General features: G+C 37.3%; 1 protein-coding gene across 2 annotated transcripts in view; it reads left to right on the forward strand.

Annotated features, from left to right (window-relative positions):
- The window catches only part of LOC123532336 (uncharacterized), a 316,884-nt gene that overhangs the window by 128,874 nt on the left and 172,280 nt on the right, over positions 1–15,730 (forward strand). For both annotated transcript variants that reach the window (XM_053517493.1, XM_045313748.2), the window contains exon 7: positions 13,361–13,553. In XM_053517493.1, coding sequence (XP_053373468.1) covers positions 13,361–13,553 — 193 coding nt within the window. The remainder of the gene's footprint in view (positions 1–13,360; positions 13,554–15,730) is intronic.

Genomic DNA, 15,730 nt, shown 5'->3' on the forward strand with positions numbered 1-15,730 from the left:
AACTTGTATCACCATAAGATTTCGATTCCTTTTTATATGCCTGAAGGGATGTATAATGTTATCGCCTCGGTGTCCGTCTGTCTGTTGGTTAGCAATTTCCCTTCCACTCTGTAACTCTTGAATCCCTTGAAGGATTCCGAAGAAACCTGTCACAAATGTTCACCTCATCGAAACAATGTGCAGAGCGCATGTTTTGTATGGCTCACTTCAAGGTCAAGGTCACGCTTAGGGGTCAAAGGTCATATGACTTTGTTTTGTGTGTATATCAATGCTCTGCATTTGCGTTGCATTGCAGTGCTCTTGTTTTTATTTGGCAGATCCTTCTTTTGTTCACTTACAATAATTTTTTTGAATTATTTCCCTGTTATGTTACTATAAATAGCTTTAGTAACTTTTTTATTATGAGCCGTAGGGAAAAACCGAGACCACTTTTCTGTGGTACAACATGGATGGTACCTCCAATTTTTAGGTGTATTTTGACTTATCTGTACATTTAAGAAAATTCCAACTATTATTTTCTCATGATTCTTTTGATTGATCTTGATTATAATTTTTTGACCTTCTTGTCCTTAAGTGCAATGATAACAGGTGAGCGATATAGGGCCATTATGGCCCTCTTGTTGGTTAAAGCAATGGTACTCAGGTGAGGGATATAGAGCCATCATGACCCTCTTGTTAGCTCATCTGATTTTTTGAAAAAAAAAAATGATGAATTATTGTCATCACTTGATTGGTGTCGGTGTCGGCGTTGCCTGGTTAAGTTTTATGTTTAGGTCATCTTTTCTCCTAAACTATCAAAGCTATTGTTTTGAAGCTTGCAACACTTGTTCACCATCATAAGCTGACCCTGTACATCAAGAAACGTAACTCCATCATGCTTTTTGCAAGAATTATGGCCCCTTTTGTACTTAGAAAATATCAGATTTCTTGGTTAAGTTTTATGTTTAGGTCATCTTTTCTCCTAAACTATCAAAGCTATTGCTTTGAAACTTGCAACACTTGTTCATCATCATACGCTGACCCTGTACATCAAGAAACGTAACTCCATCCTGCCTTTATCAGGAATTATTGCCCCTTTTGGACTTAGAAAATCAGATTTCTTGGTTAAGTTTTATGTTTAGGTCAACTTTTCTCATAAACTATCGAAGCTATTGCTTTAAAACTTGCCACACTTGTTCACCATCATAGGCTGATCATGTACAGCAAGAAACGTAACTCTGACCTGCTTTTTGCTAGAATTATGGCCCCTTTTGGAATTAGAAAATATCAGATTTATTGGTTAAGTTTTGTGGTTAGGTCAGGTTTTCTCCTAAACTATTGAAGCTATGGCTTTGAAACTTGCAACAGTTGTTCACCATCATAAGCTTACTCTGTTCATCAAGAAACATAACTCCATCCTGCTTTTTGCAAGCATTATGGCCCTTTTTGGACATAGAAAATCATGGCTAGGACAGTTTTTCTATTATACAAAAAAAAAAAGTCAGATGAGCGTCAGCACCCGCAAGGCGGTGCTCTTTTTTTCATTTGTTTTGATAGAATATGAGAAAGAGCAGAAAAGTGTTGTATATTTTGCAACTAAGTATGATTTACCTAGTTTAAAACAACGGGAAAAGAGATTTTTATACCGTATTTTGGTGTGTATAGGTCGCGGTAATGTATAGGTCACATCTAATTTTTGCCCTGGAAATGGTCAAAAAAAATGAAGTTCTAGCGTATTAGTGGCAGTTAAATTTCAGATTTTTACCGGCAAAAAAGTTATGGCGGCGGCCATATTGCTGCCGCGGACTGAATCATTATCAGAACCTGATTAGTGGAAATCGCATAGTGCTATTTTCGATCCCAACCGTTTCGTACCAACGGTAGTATCGGTAATAGAGTGCACCTCAAATCAAAGAATTGCGGCTTTTTGACACTAATTGGCAGCAGTTTGTTTGTGTTTACATTCTGCAATTATGCAAGTTAAAGTGTGAATTGTTTGCACAGCAATTATAACACCTTTCCGCGTCATGTGATTAACCACGTTCTTTTGATTCTGAGTGAAAAGATTAACAAAATATCTCTTTTTGGAGTTTTTTATTATTATTTAAAAATCAAAAGTAAAAAAAAAATATCTTTCAAGTTTTTTATTATGCTAAGAATTAGTATAAACAATGTTTGGAATGGAGGATGGATCTGTCCGGATTTTATCCAACCCGGAGTACATGTACCTGTCATGGCGTCCAGTAAAATGAAAGTAGAAACTAACGTTATTCAAACTTCAAAAACATCATTGAACTAAAGTCATTCGTAATTTCAATGGTCTGTATGAGTTATTTACGATATATTTTATTGAAAATAACCGCTATTGGTTGAAAAGCCGTCGATATTGATACTTTTTATCCATTTTGTTCGTTTGTAACAAATGCACGTAATTTGCGAGAGCTACGGTCAGAAAATTGGCACGAAAAAAATTTCTGCTGGCAATGTTCTGTCGTATTAGGTCGCAGGAACTTTTTCAGGCAGCATACGAAATTATTCGCAAGGCCAGCTCTCCATGTTAATTTAAAGAGAGGTTACTCGCAGCGGTGTCACAGTAAACAATGTCGATCACGTTATTACTGTATTTAAAATACTATTTGCTTATTTTCTGCTTTCTTTTGCCGCGGATTTGGTAATTATTTTGTTTAATTACTTTTATAGAAGTATCGAAATCCGAACCGGTTCTTTACGAAACAGTATATACCGGTACTTTTCGAAGTGATTATTCGGTATGGTACCGATACTGGGAACTGGTATCCAACCCTAATTGTACAGCTCTTGTTGGACTGGAAATTGGTTCAGTTTTTGTACAAGTCAACATTTTGTTAAAACTGACTTGACTGTGGCTTTGAAACTTTGAACACTTGTTTATCATCATGGTCTACATATGTAGGCAAGACTACATAGCTAGGACAAGGACTTTAGCTCAGTTATAGCCCTTTTTATGCCCCCCTTTGAAGAAGGAGGGGGTATATTGTTTTGCAGATGTCGGTTGGTCAATCTGTCAGTCGGTCGGTATGTAGACCAATCCGTTTCCGGATGATATCTTAAGAACGCTTGGGCCTAGGATCAATTGAAAGTTGATAGGTTGGCTATTGATTTTGAGGTTAGTAGGTCAAAGGTCAAGGTTACATTGACCCAGAACAGTTAAATGGTTTTCAGATGATAAAACAAGAACGCTTGGGCCTAGGATCATGAATGTTGATAGGGAGGTTGCAAATGACCCCTATTGATTTTGAGGTCAGTAGGTCAAAAGTGAAGGTCACAGTGACCCAGAACAGTTAAACTGTTTCCGGATGATAACTCAAGAATGCTTTGGCCTAGGATCATGAAAGTTGATAGGGAGGTTGGTCATGATCAGCAGATGACCCCTATTGATTTTGAGATTGGTAGGTCAAAGGTCAAGGTCACAGTGACCTGAAACAGTTAACCAGTTTCTGGATGATAACTCAAGAATGCTTGGGCCTAGAATCATGAAAGTTGATAGGGAGGTTCGTCATGAGCAGCATATGACACCCATTGATTTTGAGCTTGGTAGGTCAAAGGTCAGGGTCCCAGTGACCCAGAACAGTTAAATAGTTTCCGGATGATAACTCTAGAACGCTTGGGCCTAGGATCATGAAAGTTGATAGGGAGGTTGGTCATGACAAGCAGATGAACCCTATTGATTTTGAGGTCGTTAGGTCAAAGGTCAAGGTCACATTAACTCAGAACATTTAAATGGTTTCTGGATGATAACTTGAGAATGCCAGGGCCTAGGATCAGGAAACTAAATAGGGAAGTTGATCATAAGCAGCAGATGACCCCTATTGATTTTGAGGTCAATAGGTCGAAAGTCAAGGTCACATTGACCCAGACAATAGAACTTTTGTGTACAGTAACCAAATAATTTCTGTTCCTTGTGCAGTTACTGAATGCATCAAGGGTGGTGGGGTGGGGGGCATTTCTTGTTCTACAAGCTCTTGTTTGACATAGAAATGAGAGAAAAAGCTTTGCATACTATTCCATATTTTGTCTAAACTTTTTGATATATGGCTTTGAAATTTTGAACACTTGCTTACACCATCATGGTCACACATTGCCATATAGTGCAAGACTTAACCAAATCAACTAATACAGGTACATTTTTTGTCTTATTTATGTTTCTCTTTTGTCTGCAAATCTCTGGTAATGTTGTGACCCTATACTTCCATCAATTCTTTGAATAGTTAACAGACAGCTCTTGTTTATTTTTGGCCATTCAGAAAAACCAACACCACTTTTCTTTAGCACAACATTGATGATACATCAAACTTTTAGGTGTACCTCAGGTAAAGATTTTTTTGTTGACTTAGAATTATTTTTCTTTTTTGTGTATGATTGACTTTAGTTTGGGTCAAGATATTGAAATGAATCTTGTTTTGATTGGGTGGAGTGTTTGAGTCAGTACTTGGGTGATATGTCAAAAATGGGTTTCACATTGATACCCTTTATGCGTCAACATTCTAGTTTTGGGATGTTGCAAAATTCAGTCAAAATTATATTGTTTATACTGTGCGCTTTAGTACTGTAGAGGAGAATTGCTGTTTGTAGGGCTATTCCTGTTTCATACTAAATTCACCCTGTTCAAAAGCTGTGGTTAAGGCAATGTTAAATACATTTGGATTTGAAACAAGAAGAAATACAGATCTGTCAACTTTGACTAGATACATGTAAAATGTTTGCTAAAAAAACCTGCTATAATTCTGGGTATTCTGGCAAACAGCAAAGTGATGGAAAATGCACCAGTGGCAGTTAAGTTGTGAATAGATGCTGGTAAAAGGATTTCAGCAATATTTGGTAATAAAATTAGTGTAAAAATTTGTTACTTTCCCAATGTTAACTGAAAAGTGTTAATGACCTGTTCATGATTGAAATGTTCTCATTTACTGATACATGAAATGTTTTTTACTTGTACTAAACCTAGAAATGGTTTCGCGTTATTTATATTAGCGACTTTTGCAAAATTTTATAGTCACACAACCTGTATTGGCATAATATCTCAGTTCCTTTCGGAAACTAGCCAGATCCCATCATGGGTTCCAGACTTATGGCCCCTTTAAGGGCCAAAATTTTCTATTTTGGCTTGTGAACACGATAGAGACCACATTTTGCAATAGATTTTAATCAAACTTGCACACAACTTGTATTGGCAGAATATTTTGGTTTCAAAAACTGGCCAGATCATGGATTCCAGAGTTATGGCCCCTTAAAGGGCCAAAATTTGTTATTTTGGCTTTTGCTGCCATATAGAGACTTCATTTATGGTTTGATTTGATACAGACTTCTAAAATATCTTTAACAACAATAGCTCTTGGACTCCTTGATGAATATTTCAGATCCAATCATAGGTGGCAGAGTTATGGCCCCTGATTTACTCCTGAAAGAGCCAAAATTTGTTAATTTTTACCTTGTGAACACCATAGAAGTTACATTTTACATTCGATTTTAACTACACATACACACAACTTAAAAGTCACTATAAGATCGCTGTTCTTTTGAAAACAGGCTAGATTTTATCATGGGTTTTAGAGTTACTGTCCCTAAAAGGGACACAATTTTCTTTTCTGGCCCTTTCCGCCATATAAAGGTGTCATTTATGTTTTGATTTGATACAAACTTGCACAGAATGTTTATCTTGATGATCTCTAGGCCAAGTTCCAAACTGGGTCATGTGAGGTCAAAAATTAGGCCACCAGGTCAAATCAAAGGAAAAGCTTGTTAACAGCCATGAGGCCACATTTGGGTTAACTCATTCTGCTCCAAAGCGTTTTCTCCACTTCTACTTTGCTGATATTTATCTTTCAGCCACCTAGGAGGCTGACAAGCCAATCTACCCAGAATACCGATAGATGTTAAGAGAGATAACATTGATTTTGTAGTTTTTAGCTCGACTATTCGAAGAATAGTCTAGCTATTCTACTCACCCTGGCGTCGGCGTCAGCGTCACACCTTGGTTAAGTTTTTGCATGCAAGTACATACAGCTATCATTTAAAGGCATATAGCTTTGAAACTTATTTATTCTTTTTCTAGGTCAATTACCAACCTCACTGGGTCAAGTTCCATAACTCTAACATGTATTTTGAGCAAATTATGCCCCCTTTTGGACTTAGAAAATTCTGGTTAAAGTTTTACATGCAAGTTACTATCTCCAAAACTAATGCAGATATTGAATTGAAACTTGACATGTGTCTTCGGGGTTATAAAACTAGTTGATAGCACCAAGTCCCATAACTCTGACCTTCATTTTGGTTAAATTATGCCCCATTTGGATTTAGAAAATTCTGGTTAGCTATTACTAAAAGGCATATAGATTTAAAACTTACTTTTTCTTTTTCTAGATCAATTACCTACCTCACTGGGTCAAGTCCCATAACTCTTACATGTATTTTGGCCAAATTATGCCCCCTTTTGGACTTAGAAAATTCTGGTTAAAGTTTTACATGCAAGTTACTATCTCCAAATCTAATGCAGATATTGAATTGAAACTTCACATGTGTCTTCGGGGTTATAAAACTAGTTGATAGCACCAAGTCCCATAATTCTGGCCTTTATTTTGGCCAAATTATGCCCCCTTTTTGACTTAGAAAATTCTGGTTAAAGTTTTGCATGCAAGTACATACAGCTATTAGCAAAAGGCATATAGCTTTGAAACTTATTTTTTCTTTTTCTAGATCAATTACCTACCTCACTGGGTCAAGTCCCATAACTCTGACATGTATTTTGGCCGAATTATGCCCCCTTTTGGACTTAGAAAATCCTGGTTAAAGTTTTACATGCAAGTAACTATCTCCAAAACCACTACAGATATTAAATTGAAACTTCACATGTGTCTTCGGGGTTATAAAACTAGTTGATAGCACCAAGTCCTATAACTCTGACATGTATTTTGGGCAAATTATGCCCCCTTTTGGACTTAGAAAATCCTGGTTAAAGTTTTGCGTGCAAGTACATACAGCTATTACCAAAAAGTATATAGCTTTGAAACTTATTTATTCTTTTTCTAGGTCAATTACCAACCTCACTGGGTCAAGTTCCATAACTCTTAACATGTATTTTGAGCAAATTATGCCCCCTTTTGGACTTAGAAAATTCTGGTTAAAGTTTTACATGCAAGTTACTATCCCCAAAACTAATGCAGATATTGAATTGAAACTTTACATGTTTCTTCGGGGTTATAAAATTTGTTGAAAGCACCAAGTCCCAGAACTCTGATATGTATTTTGGTCAAATTATGTCCCCTTTCGAACTTAAAACTCTTTTGATATTTAACATTTTGGGTAATAATTTCCTGATTCTGTGACAATATTTCGAATAGTCGAGCTTGGCTGTCTTACGGACAGCTCTTGTTTGCTTGGGATATTGTTGTAAATATTATTGTTGACATCAAATATGTGCTAATAGGTATGGAATTTGCACTCCTTGAAAGTAAATTGAAGTAGCTACGCAACAAAGTTAATTTCATGCAGCTTTGTAGTACAGTCATTTCAACAGACTGTTGAATTAAAGACACAAAACAAATGACCGTATTCTCTTATCAGATTTTGTTTTGGCTAAACAACATTTATAAAATGCTAAATTTTATCATGCACATATTAAAACAACAAATATGAACAATTCTTGAAAATATTTTTAAATACATTTGTACAGATTATTGTCATTTTCTAACACTGATTTTACTCATTTATATGCATCCAGGCAATCAAAACGCATCAAAATAAAGTTATTTCTCATAAAAAATAGCATAATATGTTTAGTGTGAAGATGTAATAAAATGAATATTTTAGCTATTTTAGACAGAAATTATTGTGCTGAAAATGAGATTATTTTGGGCAAATTTTCAGAAAACATGTACATGTACTTTACGAAAATTTTAATTTTGAAACAATTTTGTGGAGTTTCTAAAGTATCACAAACAAGCTGTCGGAATAATTGAGTTATTATTAACACTTTATTCTATACATCAAGAGACAGTCTCGAAGTTTAACAACAAAATAAATAGATGAATAAATAAATAAATATGTTTTTACTTTTTCATACGCACATGAGGATTGTTATATTGCATAGGTAAAAATTAAAGATCTGGTGTGCACAAGTTGAAGATTAAGTTTAATCTTACATGTAAAAGAAAAGATTTTAGTTATTTTCTTTTCAATGATATAATCCACAGTTATACCAGTTTTGTTCAGGCAGTGTTGTGTGCGTTGTAACGACGTAAAGATGTGACAATGTTCACGCGGTATGAAAGTGTAAAATGATTCTATAAAATTTTTGTTTTGCATTTCGGTATGATACTTACACGTTATTTTTGTGCAGTTATTATGTACGTCTGTCTTTACTGATGTGTATTTTTTATAACAATACCATCATTTATAATTCAGTTTTTTTCCGCACTCAAATGTTTAGAACCGTACTTATAAAGAATATACTCAACGCCCTTTCTAGCTCCATAGCTATGTTTTTATATTTATCTCTGTTAAATTTTGACAGATTTAAATGAAATTCTGGCACAATGTTTAATGATAATTTTATGGTAATAAAACGTAGAATGATGATAATGAGAATAAACTCATTTAGCCGTAAAATTGTTTGATCCCGCAGATGGCATTATTTGCCGCATAGCGACGAGCGAAAATGTATATACTTTTGGGTTGCATTATTTCAACTGTCATTTCTCAATGAATATTTGTTGGTATCTATTTATTTATTCATTTTTTTATGTTTCGATCATATAAAGAATCATCCGTAATTTTCAGGCTTCGAGAAATCAAATCAAACTATAACTCGAACGACGCTCGCTTTTACAGCTTTTTTTCAACGAAAGCATTTATTTTTTCACAACATACGGTTTTATTTATGTTTTAAAAATGTTATACAACAGAAAATTTGATTGGTTCAACTTGTTAGAAAGAACTAAAAGATTTTATTTAAGACCAATGAAATGTGACGACTGAATGCGTCATGCGGAATTCAGACCTATTACTGTAAAGACGCATGTACGCAGCGTGCGGTTTCCAGATGTAGATAACAACACCGCCTAGAAGCGGCACGCGGTATTCAGATAACAGTTGGTCGACGCATTAATGCGTCGCGCGGGCAGAATGAGTTAAACAATATTTTATTCATCATAATTTCAGTTGTTACAATATTACATATATTAACACAGAGGATTGAGTAGGAAGCTAATAGCTTTTTTAGAAACTCTCTCCCTAGAGGTCACATTTATGACCCTATCTTCATGAGACTTGGTCAGGTTGTTTATTGTGATGATTCCTGTGCCAAGTTAAAAACTGGGTCATCTAGGCTCAAAAAATTGGTCACCCACTGAAATCAAAGGAAAAGCTTGTTCACACTCTTGAGACCACATTTATGACCCTATATTCATGAAGCTTGGTAAGAATGTTTATCTTGGTGATTCCTAGGCCAAGTTTGAAACTGGGTTATGTGGGGTCAAAAACTAGGTCACCACTCAGATCAAATGAAAGCTTTTTAACACTGTAGAGGCCACATTTGTGACCCTATCTTCATGAAACTTGGTCAGAGTGTTTATCTAGATAATTCTTAGGCCAAGTTTAATAGGTGAGCGATATAGGGTCATCATGACCCTCTTTTTTCTCTGTATCTCTGTAATTACAAAAACTGTAACTACTTCAAACGTAAAATAGTTATTCCTCATCATCACCTACATCATCTTGCACAAGGGCCATAATTCGCACCAATATTTTATGAATTATCCCCACTTTTTATGCCCCCGAAGGGAGGCATATTAGTTTTCAACTGTCCGTCCTTTAGTTTGTTCGTTTGTTAGTCACAACGTTAACTTTTTGCATGAAGGCACTTTACTCGCGAACCACCGCACCCAGGACCTTTAAACTTCACATGCTGATAGTACTTATTGAGTACACCTACCCTACTGACTTTGGTGTCACCAGGTCATAGGTCAAGGTCACAGGGGCCAACCTTAACTTTTTGCTTGACGGCACTTTACTCGCGAACCACTGCACTCAGGACCTTCAAACTTCACTTGCTAATAGTACTTATTGAGTACACCAGCCCTACTGACTTTGGGGTCACCAGGTCAAAGGTCAAGGTCACAGGGGCCAACGTTAACTTTTTGCATGAAGCCATTTACTCACGAACCAGTGCACCCAGGACCTTCAAACTTAACATGCTGATAGTACTTATTGAGTACACCATTCCTACTGACTTTGGGGTCACCAGGTCAAAGGTCAAGGTCACAGGGGCCAACATTAACTTTCTGCATGAAGGCACTTTACTCGAGAACCCCTGCGCCCAGGACCTTCAAACTTCACATGTTGATAGTACTTATTGAGTACACCACCCCTACTGACTTTGGGATCATCAGGTCTAAGGTCAAGGTCACAGGGGCCAATCGTTAACTTTTTGCATGAAGGCACTTTACTCGCGAACCACTGCACCCAGGACCTTCAAACTTCACATGCTGATAGTACTTACTGAGTACACCACTCCTACTGACTTTGGGGTCATCAGGTCAAAGGTCAAGGTCACAGGGGCCAATCGTTAACTTTTTGCATGAAGGCATTTTACTCCCGAACCACTGCACCCAGGACCTTCAAACTACACATGCTGATAGTACTTTATGAGTACACCACCCCTACTGACTTTGGGGTCACCAGGTCAAAGGTCAAGGTCACAGGGGCCAACGTTAACTTTTCGCATGAAGGCACTTTACTCGTGAACCACTGCACCCAGGACCTTCAAACTTAAGATGCTGATAGTACTTATTGAGTACACCATCCCTACTGACTTTAGGGTCACCACGTTAGAAGTCTAGGTCAGAGGGGCCAACATTAACTTTTTGCATGAAGGCACTTTACTCGAGAACCACTGCACCCAGGACCTTCAAACTTCACATGCTGATAGTACTTATTGAGTACACTACTCCTACTAACTTTGGGGTCATCAGGTCAAAGATCAAGGTCACAGGGGCCAATGTTAACTTTTTGCTTGAAGGCACTTTACGAGCGAACCACTGCACCCAGGACCTTCAAACTTTACAAGCTGATAGTACTTTATGAGTACACCACCCCTACTGACATTGGGGTCACCAGGTCAAAGGTCAAGGTCACAGGGGCCAACCTTAACTTTTTGCATGAACTTTTTGCACTTTACATGCAAACCACTTCATTCAGGACCTTCAAACTTCACATGCTGATAGTACTTACTGAGTACACCACCCCTACTGACTTTGGGGTCACCAGGTGAAAGGTCAAGGTGCTGCGGGGGCATTTGTCACCATTAGTGACAGCTCTTGTTACTTAGAATATCGGGCTAAAGTTTTAGTGCACTTTCACTCTCTCTCAGTTATTACTGAATGGATTCGATTCAAACTTAAAATAACTGTTCCACATCCTCTCCCACATCATATGACACAAGGTTCATAACTCTGGCACCAATTCCTCATGAATTATGCCCCTTTTTACTTAGAAATTTAGGTTAATTTTGATGCATTTTCACTATATCTCTGTTGCAGAATGGATTTGATTCAAACTTATAACAATTGTTCAACATCATCACCCACATCATGTGACACAAGGGACATAATTCTAGCACCATTATTTTATGAATTATGCCCCTTTTTACATAAAATCTCAGTTAAAGTTTTGGTGCACTTTAACTCTATAATTGTTATTATCAAATGGATTTGATTTCAAACTTTTAATTGTTTAAGCACATCATCACCCACATCATATAGCACAAGAGCCATAACTATTGCTATAATATTTCATGAATTATGCCCCCTTTTTACTTAGAATTTCAGGTTAATGTTGGTGCACTTCCACTTTATCTTTGTTATTACGAATTTGAATCTTATACAATAGTTCTTTAACATGTTTGTTCTGATCATATGACACAAGGTCCATAATTCTGGCACAAGTATTTAGTGAGTTAAGTCGCCTTTTTATGCCCCGGAAGGGAGGCATATAGTTTTTGAACCATCTGTCAGTCTGTCGGTCTGTCAGTCTGTCGGTCTGTCTGTCAGCAATTTCGTGTCTGGTCCATATCTTTGTCATCGATGGATGGATTTTCAAATAACTTGGCATGAATGTGTACCACAGTAAGACGACGTGTCACGCGCAAGACCTAGGTCCGTAGCTCAAAGATCAAGGTCACACTTAGACGTTAAAGGTCATTTTTCATGATAGTGCATTCGAGTTCGGTCCATATCTTTGTCATCCATCGATGGATTTTCAAATAACTTGGCATGAATGTGTACCACAGTAAGACGACATGTCGCACGCAAGACCCAGGTCCGTAGCTCAAAGGTCAAGGTCACACTTAGACGTTAAAGGTCATTTTTCATGATAGTGCATTCATGTCCGGTCCATATCTTTGTCACCCATGGATGGATTTTCAAATAACTTGGCATGAATGTGTACCACAGTAAGACAAAGTGTCGCGCGCAAGACCCAGGTCAGTAGCTCAAAGGTCAAGGTCACACTTAGACGTTAAAGGTCATATTTCATGATAGTGCATTGATGGGCGTGTCCGGTCCATATCTTTGTCATTCATGCATGGATTTTAAAATTGTTGGGCATGAATGTGTACCACAGTAAGACGACATGTCGCGCGCAAGACCCAGGTCCGTAGGTCAAAGGTCCTAAACTCTAACATCGGCCATAACTCTTCATTCAAAGTACCATCGGGAGCATGTTTCATCCTATGGAGACAGCTCTTGTTCAGTATATCTCTGTTGTTACTTAATAGATTTTATTTAAACTTAAAATGGTTGTTCAGCATTGTTATCCACACCTTATGACACAATGTTCATGATGCTGGCACCAAAATGCTTATCTTATGCCCGATTTTTACTAGAATTTCAGGTTCGAGTTGTGATGCACTTCTGTTCTCTCTCACTTACTTGATTCAAACTTAAAATAGTTGTTTAACATTATTAGCCACACGACACAGTGTCACGGTGTATTTATAGTAACTTTTGCAGAAATTTCCATGAATTATGTCCCTTTTATACTTATTTAATGTTTTGATACACTTCTGTATCTCTGTTATTACTAAATACATTTGACACAGACTTAAGCTATTGTCCAGTATCTTCATCCACATTGGAGTCATTAAACACTCCAGTGACATAACCAGCTTCCTTAGATGTGACCAATTTCACTATCCCTCATCGAAATAGTCGAGTGCGCTTTCTCCTGTGCCTCTTGTTTAATTACCTCTCTTAATCTTTGGCAAAACTCAAAAACTATATTGAGTTAGAACTTCACTCAGAGATCCTGGTGACATTGACATTAAATAATAAGGCTGCTTGTTTTTCAGTAATCCCTCCTAAACCTTTAGGTCCCCTTGACACAAGGTCGGTGCAGTGCACTTGGCTGATACTACAGTGGCGAACAAGGCACAAGGATGAAGAGGCTTTGATAGATAAATATGTGGTGGAGTACCGAAACGCACGTGAAATACGATGGGTCAGAGTAGGGGCAACAGCCAAACACGAACTTGAAGTTAATGGGTAAGTGCATTTTCTTCGTGCTTTTCAGGAGAATATTTGATTAACAACTGTAAAATGTACATTGTGACATTTGGCATGATGTGGAGCCTAATGTTGCACAGGTAAAATATGTATAATTAGGTAAAACAATTGGAAAGGCATGTGATGTAAGAAAAATTGTTTGTTAGTTGAACTATTTAAAGAACAGGAAGATCTATTGCACTAACCCATGTATTGGGGTTGGCACCTGTGTTGTCGTCCTGAAATGGTTATGGTTTATTAGCTCACCTAAGCACGAAGTGCTCATGGTGAGCGGTTGTGATGACGTTGTGTCCGTGGTACATTGTTTGGGGATCCTCTGTCCTTCGTCAGCAATTTCTTTAAGCAACATCTCCTCCAAAACCAGTGAATGGATTTTGATGAAACTTGGCCTAAGTGTTTCTTGGATTGTCCTTTGCCAAAGTTTTTCAAATCATTCCACTTGGTTGCACATAGGGGTCATCAGAGCTGAAAATAGATAAAATCTTCAAATGACATCTCCTAAACAGCAGGTCCACTTTTGAAATAATTTCACACAAATGGTCGTTGTGTGACCATTACCAAGATTATTCTGAATTGTCAAAAATGGCTGCTGGGGTGTGTAGTCACTTTTCCCTATATGTATGTAGTGGGAAAATCTTCATGTTTGATATTGTCATATCACATCATTCTCCCAACTTCTTAACCACCCCCCACCCCCAAAACATGCATTATCCACACAAAAGAATGACATTTTCTATGTGATGAATTTCAAATGCCTATATAGAACAGCTTACTGCCTATATAGGCTTGTACAATTTTTGGCTGGAAAAAAACTTTCAGATCATGAGCAAAAATTAAATATCTGTGGTTTTGTTGTCAGTCATATATCTGTCTAAGATGACATCTCTGTGTGTGATCTTCTGAATTTTGTCAGACAGTTTGGAATAGGCCTGGAATTCCTTTTTTGTGCCTCTGGATAATGGTGGGAGGGCACTTAGAGTTGCTCTTGTCCATCCATCCAAACTTGTGTTGTGCATATGTCAAAAAGTATTTGGCCTAGAGTCTTCAAATCTCACAGGAATGTCATTTAGCATTTGAAGTTATGCACCTGGTGTATCAATTGGGATTTCACACAGCCAGACAAGATTTATGACCCTTGACATAGTCAAAACAATATGCATAAAAAGGGTCAAAGTTTGTGTCGCATGCATCTCAAAACTTAGTAGACCCAGGATTATGTAACATAACAGGAATAGTATTCAGCATGTGAAAGTGTACACCTGGGATTTAGTTCTGGATGGATTGTGGCCCATGATTTAAAGAACGAAATGCATAAAGGACATAAAATTTGTATGGATGTATCTCAGAAAGTATTTAACTTAGAGTAGTAAAATATTAGGGGATTGCATATGTAGTTTGCACCTGGTGTTCTGTTTGAGATTTCACTACTTTGTATACATACTTCATGTTACAATTTTCTCTGGGAGTTATGTCCTTGTCGTAGTTAAAAATACGCATAAAGTGCTTAAATTTTTGTGTTGAATATATCTTAAAAGATATTTCACGTAAGTTCATGAAACCATGTAGGAATGTAATCCAGCATGTGAATTTGAGTTATTTTTAGCTCGATGATTCGAAGAATAGAGGAGCTATCCTACTCTCCCTGGTGTCGGCGTGAGCGTGAGTGTTAGCGTCACACAAATGTTAAAGTTTGCGTACCACCCCAAATATTTTCAAAGTCCATTGAGATATTGCTTTGATATTTTGCATACTTGTTTACCATCATGACCCCAGTCTGTAAAAAGGAGGTGGCAACTCTATCAAGCATTTTGACTGAATTATGGCCCCTTTTCAACTTGGAATATGCTTATTGTAATGTTAAAGTTTTACTCATAGCTTATATTATACTATCAAGCACTGAGAATAGTTGAGCGCGCTGTCCACTGACAGCTCTTGTTTCTTATACCCTCACAAAACAAAGTTTGGGGGGGGTATATAGGAGTCAGCTTGTCTGTTGGTCGGTCTTCGGTCCGTTGGTTTTCATAGTTTCCAGACAATAACTCATGAACAGCTGGACAGATTAAAATAATATTTTTTGAACACAAGTGTAACATCAGAAAACACAGGTGGTCAGTAGGTCAAGGGTCAAGGTCACAGTGACCCTGAACAGTAAAACG

This window comes from Mercenaria mercenaria, chromosome 11 (assembly GCF_021730395.1).
Source record: "Mercenaria mercenaria strain notata chromosome 11, MADL_Memer_1, whole genome shotgun sequence".
NCBI lineage: Eukaryota > Metazoa > Mollusca > Bivalvia > Venerida > Veneridae > Mercenaria > Mercenaria mercenaria.